General features: G+C 49.5%; 1 protein-coding gene across 9 annotated transcripts in view; it reads right to left on the bottom strand.

Moving 5' to 3' along the window:
• KATNIP (katanin interacting protein) overlaps positions 1 to 12,657 on the bottom strand; it is a 233,399-nt gene that overhangs the window by 140,183 nt on the left and 80,559 nt on the right. For all 9 annotated transcript variants that reach the window (XM_015125838.3, XM_015125837.3, XM_077985648.1 and 6 more), the window contains one exon: positions 10,827 to 10,924. In XM_015125838.3, coding sequence (XP_014981324.3) covers positions 10,827 to 10,924 — 98 coding nt within the window. The remainder of the gene's footprint in view (positions 1 to 10,826; positions 10,925 to 12,657) is intronic.

Here is a 12,657-nt window from a genome sequence, read left to right as displayed (position 1 = left end):
GAATTTGTGAGAAATGCAGAATTCCAGGCTCCTCCTTTGCCCTGGGAATCAGAATGTGAATCTGAGCAAGATCCCAGGTAATTTATACGCACGCACATTCAATTTCCAATAGCATATCAGGAGATTGACGGGGCTTTGTTGTGGAAGCCGTTGTTTCTGCCTGTCCAGCACACACTCCCCTGTGTTTGGTAAAAGCACCCTATTTTTGCTTTTTGAGATGGTGTCTTGCTCCCCACTTCCTGCCCGGGCCCCAAGAGGTTCACATGGCACTGAGTCCTCCCCAGGGGTGGATGAGCACGTGACCCAGGTCTAGCCAATCAGAGTATGCGATTCCCCTGGCCCCCAGTGATTGGGTGACTGGTTCTGGGGCGTGGAAGAGATGTGGTAGCAGAGCGGCGGAACCTAAGTGGGCAGCTGCTGGTGGCCTGTCTTGCTACCACATGGGGCACAGGGGAGTTGAGAGATGAAGAATAGGCCATTACATCGTTTGAGCTCCTGGACCCTAGATAACAAGAATCGGGATGAACAACTCTGCTAGCCTTGGATTTGAATTGAAAGCATGAAAGAGAGCTCTAATGTTCAAGGAAAGCCCTGGCCTCTCTCTCTTCTTTTTTTTGAGACAGAGTCTCACTCTGTTGCCCAGGCTGGAGTGCAATGGCGCTATCTCAGCTCACTGCAACCTCTGCCTCCCGGGTTTAGGCAATTATCCTGCCTCAGCCTCCCGAGTAGCTGGGATTACAGACATTCACCACCACGTCCGGCTGATTTTTTTGTATTTTTAGTAGAGACAGGGTTTCACCACGTTGGCCAGGCTGGTATCGAACTCCTGACCTCAGGTGATCCACCCGCCTCGGTCGCCGAAAGTACTCTAAGTGTGGTCTAAGAGTACTAAGTGGGATTACAGGCGTGAGCCACCGCGCTTGGCCTCTTTCTCTTCTACGGTTTTCCCATCTTCCCTTTAGCACCACTGCTCACCTCGCGGAGGTGTCAGGACCCAGGTTTGCAGTCGGCATTAAGGCACTGAATCAGCAAGCTCTTACTGAGCACCGACTGCATACAAGGTTTTAAAAACACAGGAAGATACAAAAAAGAAAAAAAAAAATGTTTTAAAACCAATGCCCTGCCCTCAAGGAGGTCACACAGCACACATAATGGGAGAATGTGTTTATGAAGCAACATGTGACAAAATTAATGTGGTCCAGAAAGAGTTTCTAATGCTGAGTGGGTGCTGGAGAGGGGAATAAATAGTCCCTCCATCTGGCCTGCTCTCCCGCCCCCAGCCCCAGGGAGGCTCCTCTGCCACCACTGGGAGGAGATTGAAAGCAGCCCTGCCCACACGGAAGGCTCACCTCCAGTGAGCAGCCTGGGCTGGCAGGTTCCAACCCAGCCCCCCAGGCCGTGCATGGCTCCCTGCCTCCCACCTCCACGCCCTTGCAAGGGATGATGACTGTGCACCTGGCTGGCTCCCCGCTTGGCACGCTGCTGTACCTGAGTGGGTGTTTCGAAGCGGCTGCTCTTTTCCTGCCTACTTGCAGCACCCAGACCTGGGTAGACCCTCGCAGTATCACTCATATGCAGGAGGAGGATTTAAAAGCCCTGACACTCCAAAATCCACGTTCCTTTTTGCCAGCCCAAGGCCAGCTTATTTCATACCCGGCCCACACTCAGCCCAGTTCATGCCCAGAGTTACTTGTTCATATCTGCCATCCCTCTTCGCAAAGTGTTCTAAAAGGTGTGCATTAAAGCTTATTGTCAAGTAGAAAAAAAGAGCAAGGCTGGGGGCTGCCCCACATGGTTGTGCAGGTTGTGCAGTATGCAAATGGCTCCCTCTAGAGGTAGGAGAGCTCTAAAACACTGACAAAGGCAGGTCTAGGGTGGGAAGGTCTGGCTGACTTGATGTGTTCATCCCCGGTTTGTCTGATCTGTTAGAAATAGCAGCGCTCCCCACTCTGACAGTCTGTGTTGTGCAAGGTCACTGGAAAGGCCAATGCTTTATGGCTTGTTTCATTTGTTGTCCTCACTGCAGGGGTTTCAGAACTCAGAAGGAAGATAACAAGAGACAGGGCCCCCAACACTTCCCATTTTCACTTGTGAGATTTTCTGAAGGTGCTGAAGCTGCACAGGCCACAACAGGACACGGGATATGGTGGCTGAGTGAGAGCAAAGCCTCTGCTTTAACAATTGCAATAAACTTGCTTTAGAGACCTTTAAGGAAAGCCCACCCCACAGTAAATTGCTGGAAGGCCAATCCCTTCACTAGCAATTTAATGCTAAGAGCCGATGACGTTCATCAAATCTGACAGCATTTTGGTAAACGACGGCTCTGTTGATTAGGCTGCTGTCCACCCAAGTATTACAAGGCTGAGGAAGCCATAAATCTTAATCCACAGATAGCAGCAGAAAGATCTAAGGCCCAGAAGTGGTGGGGGGAAAAGGACAGTATGAACAAGAGGCCATATATCACCACCAGCCCATTCCACAGGGAAGGCGGCAGCTCGGGAGCCCAACACAGCCATCACCATGATCTTCCCCAAACCCCCAGGAATCGGAGGGGTTCGGGAAGCGTTTTTACAGGTGGAGGTCATCAGCGTCTTAGCCAGCAGGCAGCGTTGGGATGACTCGGTAACCTTCTGACCAAAGGATCTGGAGGCCAGTACACCTGACGCAGCCCCTCCTGTCAGGGCAGCTCTACCCCAATGTGCTTTCTTACTGTTGTTCATAAGAGATCATAAGAAGAGAAACCTGTTCTCCTGGAGGCAGTGAATGGATTGGGCTTGGTCAGTAGAAACAGGGTGTGTGATTCAAGAGAGTTTCAGGGCTGGGTGCAGTGGTTCACGCTTGTAATCCCAGCACTTTGGGAGGTCAAGGTGGGTGGATCGCATGAGCCTGGGAGTTCAAGACCAGTGTGGGCTATATAGCAAGAACCTGTCTAAAAAAAAAAAAAAAAAAGAAGAAGAAGAAGAAGAAAAAGAAAAAAAAAATCCAGCAAGACAGCCAGGAAGCCAGGAGGAGAGTTTAGAGGGTGAATGGGGAGGCAAGGGGGCTGTGCGGACTGTGAATAAAGCTGCGACTGCAGGCGCTCACTGTGCACTGGGACCACTGCATCCCACCACGGTGTCCCCAGATGACCGACGTGAATACACAAGGCGACCGTGTGGCCCTGCTGCTCTCCCGGTTGGCACCGCCCTACAAGAGAAACCCCAAGACTGGGAGGGGACAGTGGTCCCTCTCTTGGTGGAGTAGCTTTTGAGAACTGGCCACTGGCCACTGGGGACTTGGCTGCCTTGACCACTCTGCCTACCCTCGGCTACCTCTAAGCATGGCAGGAGCCCATCCAAAAGGGTTAGGATAGAAAGACTGTCTTCCTCTCCATGCCGTGGACCCAAGACTCTGTCTCCATGGACTGTCTACCATGGAGAAACTTTGGACTTAACTCCACTTCTTGGAGCCAGAGCAAACCAATCCAGCCCGTCTTCCTCATGACGGTAATAATAGTATAGCTGGCATGCCCAGCCTATTCACTGTTCTGCCTCCAGCCTTCTTGACAAGAAGCTACAGGACTCATGGTTCCTGCTCATGCGGCCACAGCAGGCAGGGTTTACATCAAATGACCTGGTGTCTGAGGGGCTCCAGTCATAGCCGACTGAGGTAGGAGGGGGTGCCTCGTCCAGGCTAAGCAGGAGCAGCCCAAGCCATGCCCTGAGAAAGAGATGACCTGAGAGATTCAGACTGTCTCTGTCTTGGAAACTTTCAACTAACAAATATGGAGGGAGTGCAAAACCACACGTGGAGAAGGCACAATGGATCAGGGGAACACTGAAGCTATGAGTTGGCGGCAGCTCAGGGACAGGGAACAGAGGTGCAAGGACGGGGGCTGGGGAAGGTTGGTGGAGAGAGAGGGAGCCCTGCTTCAAAGGCTTCCTGCTCCTCCTGTAGCCCCTTGCCCCCGTGGGCGGTCCTTTCTGCACACATGAACCCAAAACATGAACCCAAACATGGCGCTCTACTGTTTCAACCCTCTTGGAAATTCCTCACATTTAGATTGAAATCCAAACTTCCTCCTGTGGTCTTCTAGGCCCCGCATGGCTGGTTCTTCCTACCTGCAACCCTGACACCCTCATCTCCACTCTTTCTGCCAGCCTGTCCTGATCACCCCGCCTTCTTTTAGCCTGTGCCCAGTGCCCACTGCCTTCACTGTCCCCTCACCTGAAACACTCTCCCAGCCACAGATCTTTCCGGGGCTGGCTCCAGGTAACTCTCAGGCCCTGGCTGCGATGGGGTCCCTTGGGAGGCTGTGCTGCACACCCTCACTGAAAAAACGCTTCCCTGACACCTTCTCTTTCAGGCTGCTGTCCTCTGTCCTTCCTTCGTAGCACTGTCTCCCGACTCACTTGCTTGCCTTTGGTCCTTTGCCTTCCCAACCTCCCCACCTGCTCCCCATCAATACGAGCTCCAGGAAGTCAGGGCTGGCCTCACTGCTCGGAACCCGGCAGCTGTAAGTGCCAAAACTGAGTATGTGCTCAATACATGAGCACAGAATGAATGAAGTAAAGTATGAGTGAGCAAAGGAACATACTAGAGTGAAGGGCCCTGAGGCCTCCAGGCCCAGCTGCCCTCCCCATCTGCCCCGCCACTGATTAAAACAACAACAGTCAGTACCATTCACTGACTATTTCTCCTGTGCCAGGCACTGCTTCAGCCTCTCTCCAAACATGGGCCCATCTGATCCTCATTAATTGCCCTCATTAATTACCATTACCAACCCCACATGACAAATGAGAGAGCAGGCACCAAGGGGTTAAGCATCTTAGCCACTGTGCAGCTGGCAGGAGGTGGAGCCAAGACTTTGCACTGGGGCTGCTGGAAGGTTCCAGGGTCTGTGCTCTTAGCCATTCCTCTGGACATGTCTGTCACCTGTTCCCACCTGAAGCAGCAGGCATCCCCTGCTGATGGACCACCTGTAATGCACGCTGCACACGCTCCACTCCAGCAGCCCCGGGAGGTTTCACTGATGATGAAATCGAAGCTCAGACTGGTTACATGGCCAGCTCCAGAGCACACAGCTCACAGAAGTCACATGGCCAGATCTGGCGCACATAGCTTAGAGAGGTTACCTGGCCAGCTCCGGGGCACACAGCTCAGAGAGGTTACACAGCCAGCTCCAGGGCACACAGCTCACAGAGGCTACACAGCCAGCTCCGGGGCACACAGCTCAGAGAGGTTACTCAGCCAGCTCTGGGGCACACAGCTCAGAGAGGTTACTCAGCCAGCTCCGGGGCACACAGCTCAGAGAGGTTACTCAGCCAGCTCCAAGACACATAGCTCACGGAGGTTACACGGCCAGCTCCAAGACACACAGCTCACTGAGGTTACATAGCCAGTTCCGGGGCACACAGCTCAGAGAGGTTACTCAGCCAGCTCCAAGACACATAGCTCACGGAGGTTACACGGCCAGCTCCAAGACACACAGCTCACTGAGGTTACACAGCCAGCTCCAGGGCACATAGCCAGTGAGCAGTCTAATGCCTATTCCTTCCATTCTCCGGGGGCCACAAATTCAAATGCCCCAAAGAGCCAGGTGGGAAATGGAAACACAAGATAAGAGAAACCACAGCCTAAATCTGATAATAAACCACAGCTACCACTCAGCCTCACCACTGAAGCTCTGGGGAGTGGTGGGGACTTTGGCAAACAGGAAGGCTCGTGTCCTGTCCAAAGAAAAGCTGCTGGACACGGCTCCTGCTGCTGGCTGCCTAGTGGGGAGGAGGATGGCCCAGCGTGGGGGCCAGACTTTTCCATTTTTTCCAGGGAAGAAGAAATCTAGATTTTTGATTTTGAGATAGGGTCTTGCTCTGTCCCCCAGGCTGGAGTGCAGTCGTGCGGTCATGGCTCATTGCACCCTTGAACTTCTGGCCTCGAGCGATCCTAACTGTCTCAGCCTCCTCAGTAGCTGGGACTAGAAGTGTGCGCTACTATGCCTGGCTAATTTTTTTATTTTTAGTAGAGATGGGACTTGCTATGTTGCCTGGGATGGTCTTGAACTCCTGAGCTCAGGTGATCCTCCTTCCTCGGCCTCCTAAAGTGCTAGGATTACAGGCATGAGCCATCGTGCCTGGCTAGATATATTTTTAATATAAAATCTGGTGAATTGAAATGTTGGCAAGCTTCTAAAAGTCTTTTTAAAACTTTGTGAGTCTAACAACCATTATCTGGGGGCAAGTTTGACCCACAGGCTTCAAGTGGTTAACTTCTGGACCCCACAGGCCCGCCCTCCGTGTGTTTGAAGTCAGGTGTCACACCCTCCGCCTAGTTAAGCAGTCCCATGTTTGCACAGCCCAAGCTTCAAAGGCAGGAACTGAGCCTTCCTGGATTTTTTGAACCCTAGAGCCTTGCACAGTGCCTGGGCCCTGCTGGGTGCCAATGCCTGTCTGTTACATTAACAGATGATTTCATTCATGACACATGTTGTAGTTCATTCACCACTTCTGAATGCTCCCTGGTTTGTCTCTATTTTTAAGGGTGGTCCCCAAAGGCCTGGGCGTGTGGAGCAGAGTCCATGCTTTGGACTGGAGGAGGCTGGCACTCGGTACCCATCCCACACTCCTCCTGGGGAGCCTTTCTGTGGGGGAGAGGCCAGAAAGCCAAATACTGCATTTCCCAGACTCCCTTGCTGAAGCTGTCCTCACAGGGTTAACAAGAATTCTCACAGAATATAGCTATAATTCAGCATTAATCACTGCACTTTGACCCACTTCCTTGTAACTGAAATTCACTGGATACTGACCATTAGCATTCCCATTATTCCATATAGATTTCTGACTGTAGAATCATTAAAGCTTTTGTTTAAGAATTGCTTAAGATGTTTTCCAGATCTTAAATTCCAGCAAAACAATTGATGCTAGCCAGTTTGAAGGCCCCCACAGAAGAACGGGATCTGTGTGAGAACACAGTTTCTTCATCTCCCTGTCCCGTGACTTCACCCTGCACTCTTCCACCAATCAATGATCTCCACACATCAGCCCACACCGAAACCCTTAAAAACACTGGCCCCAAACTCCTCCAGGAGACAGATTTGAGGTTTCCTCCCATCTCATTTGGCGGCCCTACAATTAAACATCTCTCTCTGCTGAAACCCGGTGTCTACGTGTATAGGCTTGCCAGTATCGTGCAATGTACCTATTATGGTTAAATTTTGGCTTGGGTTCTGGGTGTGCTTTAGGTTCAGCCAATCAGATGGCATCACACGAGCCAGGGAAAGCAGAAGTGAGGTGAGGAGAGGAGGGGGATGGATGTTGGCTGTTTCAATGCTAAGCACAGTCCTGGTGGCATAGAGCTCTACCACAATGTTCCTGGCTGGCTAGCCACACTGCGGGGCAGGGTCTTCATAGCGTTGTCCTAGCAGGCATGGGGTCACTCTGAGGCCAACAGCTGGGGCAGTAACTCCCTGATTCCTGGATTGCAGCTAAGGTGACACCTTCCTGATGCTGATCCCCTGCCTTCCCAAGGGTGTCCTAGGCAGCTGCTCTCCTGGCGGGCCCAGGCTAAGTGGTCATGCTTTTGAGGCACCATTCCTAGAAGCCCAGCCCAGAGTCCACTCCTCATGCTAGCCCAAGGACTTTGTAAGCACCCGACTCCCTGCACTGCATTTGTTTCTGCTTAAAATAGCCTGAGTGGTCTCTGTTGTTAGGCACTGACTGACCCCTGACTGCTACAGTGTAGAAGGACAATTACAGCCCTCGAGGCATCAGGAAATCAGGAAATTAGCTATGATTAGGCCCTGTGAAGTGTGGGACCACAAGGAGAGACTGAGGAGGATGCTAATTAATCTTAGGCCAAGTTTTTTAAATTGCACAGACTCTAGGGCCAGCTCTTAAGCCACAGTCTAAGACACAAATATGGCTCCTGATAATAGAAGGCTCTCAAAACGACTAGAAGAACTGTCTTAAGTGAGAAGTGGAGAAAGGCCTCATTAGCAACAAATTAATATTCATTGCAGGGGACAAAAGGAGGCCTCCAGGCTGTGTGTCCTCCAGGCCTTGCTCCTCAGCACTGAGATCTGGCAGGGACACCCTTCCCCAATTAATCAATGACTTGAAGATGCCCCTGTGGGGAGGCAGAAAGACCACTGGGTTTGTAAGCACAGGCCCAGAGTTCAACTTCCAGTCTGCCTTCCTCCTTAGTAGCTATGCGACTCTGAGAAAGTCACTTTACCTCTCTTGGTCTTGATTTCTTCAGTAGCACAATGAGGACATTTTCTGACCTATAGGGTTATTGTGGGTGGGCTGACAAAGGGTATGTGAAAGCATTTAACTATAGTCCCATACATTTAGTACAGTGTGAAATGGTATGTGGTAGTAGTTCCCAATCTTGGTGAACACAAAGTTAAAAAAATAACAACAGGCCTGGCGTGGTGGCTCATGCCTGAAATCTCAGCACTTTGGGAGGCCGGGGCAGGAGGATCACTTGAGGCCAAAAGTTCAAGCCTGGGTAATATAGTGAATAAAAATAAATAAAAAATATATAAAAATAAATAATATATTTAAATTTTATTTTATTTTATATAAAAAATAAAAATATAGTAAAAAAATAAATAAATTGTAAAGAGAAAAAATTACAGTAATTTAAAAAATAACACTGCTTAAGCCTCAGCAAGTCAGAATCTCCGGGGGTGGGGCCTGAGCATCTATATTTTAAAACCTCCCTAGGCCATTTAAATGCACAGTCGGGGCTGAGAAATAAAATCTCAAGATCCCAGCCAACTGAATGAACCCCTTCTTGGCCAAGGGGACCCCAGAGAAACCTTAAAACTGAGTTCCCAGCCATGATAGGATGGGAGGTCAGACATGCCTCATTATATCCCCTCCCTCATTACCCGCCAGGAGGTTTTCTTTTCTAAGGGTTAAAAACAAACCAGCCCTTTCCGGCTGGGTGCGGTGGTTTACGCCTGTAATGCCAGCACTTTGGGAGGCTGAGGCAGGCAGATCACCTGAGGTCAGGAGTTTGAGACCAGTTTGGCCAACATGGTGAAACCCCATCTCTATTAAAAATACAAAATTAGGTGAGTGTGGTGGCAGGCACCTGTAATCCCAGCTACTTGGGAGGTTGAAGCAGGAAAATCGCTTGAAACCGGGAGGTGGAGGTTGCAGTGAGCCAAGATCATACCACTGCACTCCACCCAGGGTGACAGAGTGAGACTCTGTCTCAAACAAAAAAAAAAGAAAGAAAGAAACAAGCCCTTTTCAAAGACTCCACCACTGATAGCAACCAACAGCCTGCCTGCTGCCCCTCCCTTCTGTGGTTACTACACAACTGACCAGCATTTCTTCCTGGTAAGAGACCACTGACCATGGAGTGGTTCTGACCCCTCTATGGAGGATGCACAATGAGGGTCTCCGTGTCTCCTGATTCGCCTTTTGACAGAAGGCCAAAACCTCCACTCTCAGATCCTGCTAATGCCGCCATTTTTTGACGATGGATCCATGGAGAGGCATGAAGCTCAACTGCACATGTGCATATGTCTCTGTTTATAAATATTCATAACTCCTCCTACAGCTTACTGAATATGTATATTGGGCCACCTATTCAGCATAAATCCCTGTCTTATCCCTCTGAACTTCAAAGTGCAGGTTTCTGGCTTCTGGCCTGAGGCTGTGTTTCCTAGCCTGCCGGAATGGCCACCCGGGAGGGAGGCTGCCACCCTTTTTGAGAAATAAAGCTTTCCTTTCCAAGTTTGTGTACCTCGTCATGCTTCATTTGACGGGGCTGGGACCTGCTGGTCCCCAGTAAGGTGTGAGTGACTACGAGGTAAAATATCAAGAACTATATGAGCAAGAACACAGAATTTGGGGCAAAGGATCTAAGATTGACTCTTGATTCTGCCACTTCTTAGCTGTTGACCTTGGAAAACTCACTGAACTTTTCTGAACCTCCATCTCTTCAGCTCCTTATAAAGAGGGACGATGTTGGAACGTACTCTACAGTTCTGCTGGGAGGGCAAAGGAGACAAGTTACATGGGAGCTGAGCCTATGCCTGGTCACTGAGGTAGATGTTCCGAAATGCAAGCTCCTGACACCAGCACACCAGCTGCAACCCAAAATGGCATCTCGGTTATATGGGGCAGGGGCTTTGTCATATGCACCCACTGTATCCCTGGCATCCAGGACTGTGCCTGGCACATAGGGGATACTTAATAAAAAAAAAAAAAAAAAAAAAAAAAAAAAGAGCTGAATGAATGAGTCATCATGATGGGACTGTGAGTCTGACCTTTTCTACACCCCCCTGTGGGGCTGGAGTGGCCACATCCAAAGGGGAGGGCCATGCAGCGGAGAGGTCTCTCCAGAGGTCAGTTCCACATGCAGAAAGGGAACACGACTGTGCCTGGCTAGACCCACCTACTCCCCATAGGGTGTTTTTTTTTTGTTTGTTTGTTTGTTTTGTTTTGTTTTGACAGGCTCTTTCTCTGTTGCCCAGGCTGGAGTGCAGTGGTGCGACTGTAGCTCACCGCAGCCTTAAACTTCTAGGCTCATGCAATCCTCGCACCTCAGCCTCCTGAGCAGCTGGGACTAGAGGTATATGCTACCACACCTGGCGAATTTTTTATTTTTATTTTTAATAGAGATGAGGTCTCGCTTTGTTGCCCAAGCTGGTCTCGAACTCCTGGGCTCAAAGTGATCCTCCCACCTCACCCTCCCAAAATGCTGGGATTGCATAAAAGAGCCACTGCGCCTGGCCCATGGGGGTTTTAAATGCTCTGATTGCATTTCTGTTCCCACAGCCACCCACACTCTGTATTCTAAAGCATGGGCTGGGGCCACAATCTCCAGACCTGGTGCCATCCTCGGCGCTGGACTTTACTGGGGGCTGTCCGTGAACCGCGTCTTAAGCCTTCTTCAGCTTCTCGAAACAGAGTTCTTCGTCCATAATCTGCACCAGAGACGAGGGAAGGAGACTTGGTGAGGCACTGATGACAAGCTCACAGTACTGGGTTGGTGTGTAACTCATGTCTAAAATACGTATCAGTGTGCCCAAAGTCTTGTGTATGAGGACATTGACTACAGCACTGTTTGTGGCAACAAGACATTAGAAAACAAGCTAAATGTTGAGCAAAAAAGGAATGGGTAAATAAGTTCCAGTATATCCATGCCATGGAATAATATGTATAGTACATACTCAGATCAGACAGATCTATACATACAGAGAAGAGTCTCTAAGCTACACAGACAAGGTTCAGGACAGCCGGTACAAGAGGTCATCATTTGTGTAAAAGAGGGTAGAGGGTGAATCTCTTTGCTGAATGAATGAATGAAGGTACTGCTGGTGTTCCAAGTACACAGATTCCTGTTATCTCTTCCTCCCTGAAACCTGGACCAGGAAAAGCTGAATTCTCCTTACTAGCAGCAGGTCTGCCTCCACCATGAAAACTAGGAGAGCCACTGGTTTCCCTCTTTGCCCTGGGGGCTGGGGAGCTCAAGCTACACTTTGAGATCAATTGCAGTGGCTCTCCTAGGAAAACATTTCAGGAATCACTTTCTCCTCTTGCCCTTTTGTTGTTGTTTTGACTTTTACTATATATATTAATGGCTTGGGATCTTACCATGTCTGTGAGGCCATAGATTAGAATAACACAAATCAAAGTTACTGTGTGCCAGAGAACTTACATTTCTTACATCATTTTATCTTCCCAGCAAGCCTGCAAGGCAGGCATAATTATTCCCATTTTATGCAAGAGGTAACTGAGGGTCAGAGAGGTCCTAACTGCCTAAGGTCTCAAAGCCAGAAAGTGGCAGAACAGGGTTCATTCAAGTCCAGTCTGCCTCATTTCAGATCCTCTTGTAACTTGCTTGGTAGCACACTGGCCTCTCCAACAAGGCAGCCTACCTTGAAAGGCATTCTGACAACTACTTGGGATAAGCAGTCTCGCCAGACCCATTTTATTTTATTTTTTAAATATTTATTTATTTATTTTGAAACAGGGTCTCACTCTGTCACCCAGGCTGGAGTATGGTGGCATGGTCATAGCTCACTGCAACCTTGACTTCCTGGGCTCAATGAATCCTCCTGCCTCAGTCTCCTGAGTAGCTGAGACTACAGGCATGCACCACCATGCCCGGCTACTTTTTGTATTTTTTGCAGAGACAGGGTCTCACAATGTTGCCCAGGCTAGCCTCTAACTCCTGAGCTCAAACGATCTGCCCACTTCGGCCTCCCAAAGTGCTGGGATTACAGGCAGAAGCCACCATGCCTCGCTGAGTCCCATTTTAGAGATGAGCAAACAAAGGCACAGAGAGACTAAGTGGCTTCCCCATGGTATCCTGACTCCACGTGCTCTGCTGTTTCATTCATTCAACTGTCCAATCATTTTTGGTGTCTATGCTAGGCTGGGTTGGGTATTTTTCTATTATACACAAGCTTCCTGCGGTTTTCTTATAGGGCACACGAAATCCATTTAAAGTAGGCACGGTATGGATTAACTAAATGCAGAAATAAGAAGTGGAATCAAATATTACACAGGGGTTAGGTACTAAAGTTAAGACATATCAAGTGAAAAATCAGATATAATCCAAAATTTCCCTAGACATTTCCTTAAAGTACTGACTTAAGACCCAGGAAATGTAAAAGCTAGAAATTAACTGCTTTGACCGCCTTTGCTCTGGGGT

This window comes from Macaca mulatta, chromosome 20 (genome assembly GCF_049350105.2).
Source record: "Macaca mulatta isolate MMU2019108-1 chromosome 20, T2T-MMU8v2.0, whole genome shotgun sequence".
Classification (NCBI taxonomy): Eukaryota; Metazoa; Chordata; class Mammalia; order Primates; family Cercopithecidae; genus Macaca; species Macaca mulatta.
Note: the sequence above shows the minus strand (reverse complement) of the source record. Positions and strands in the feature narration are given on the sequence as shown.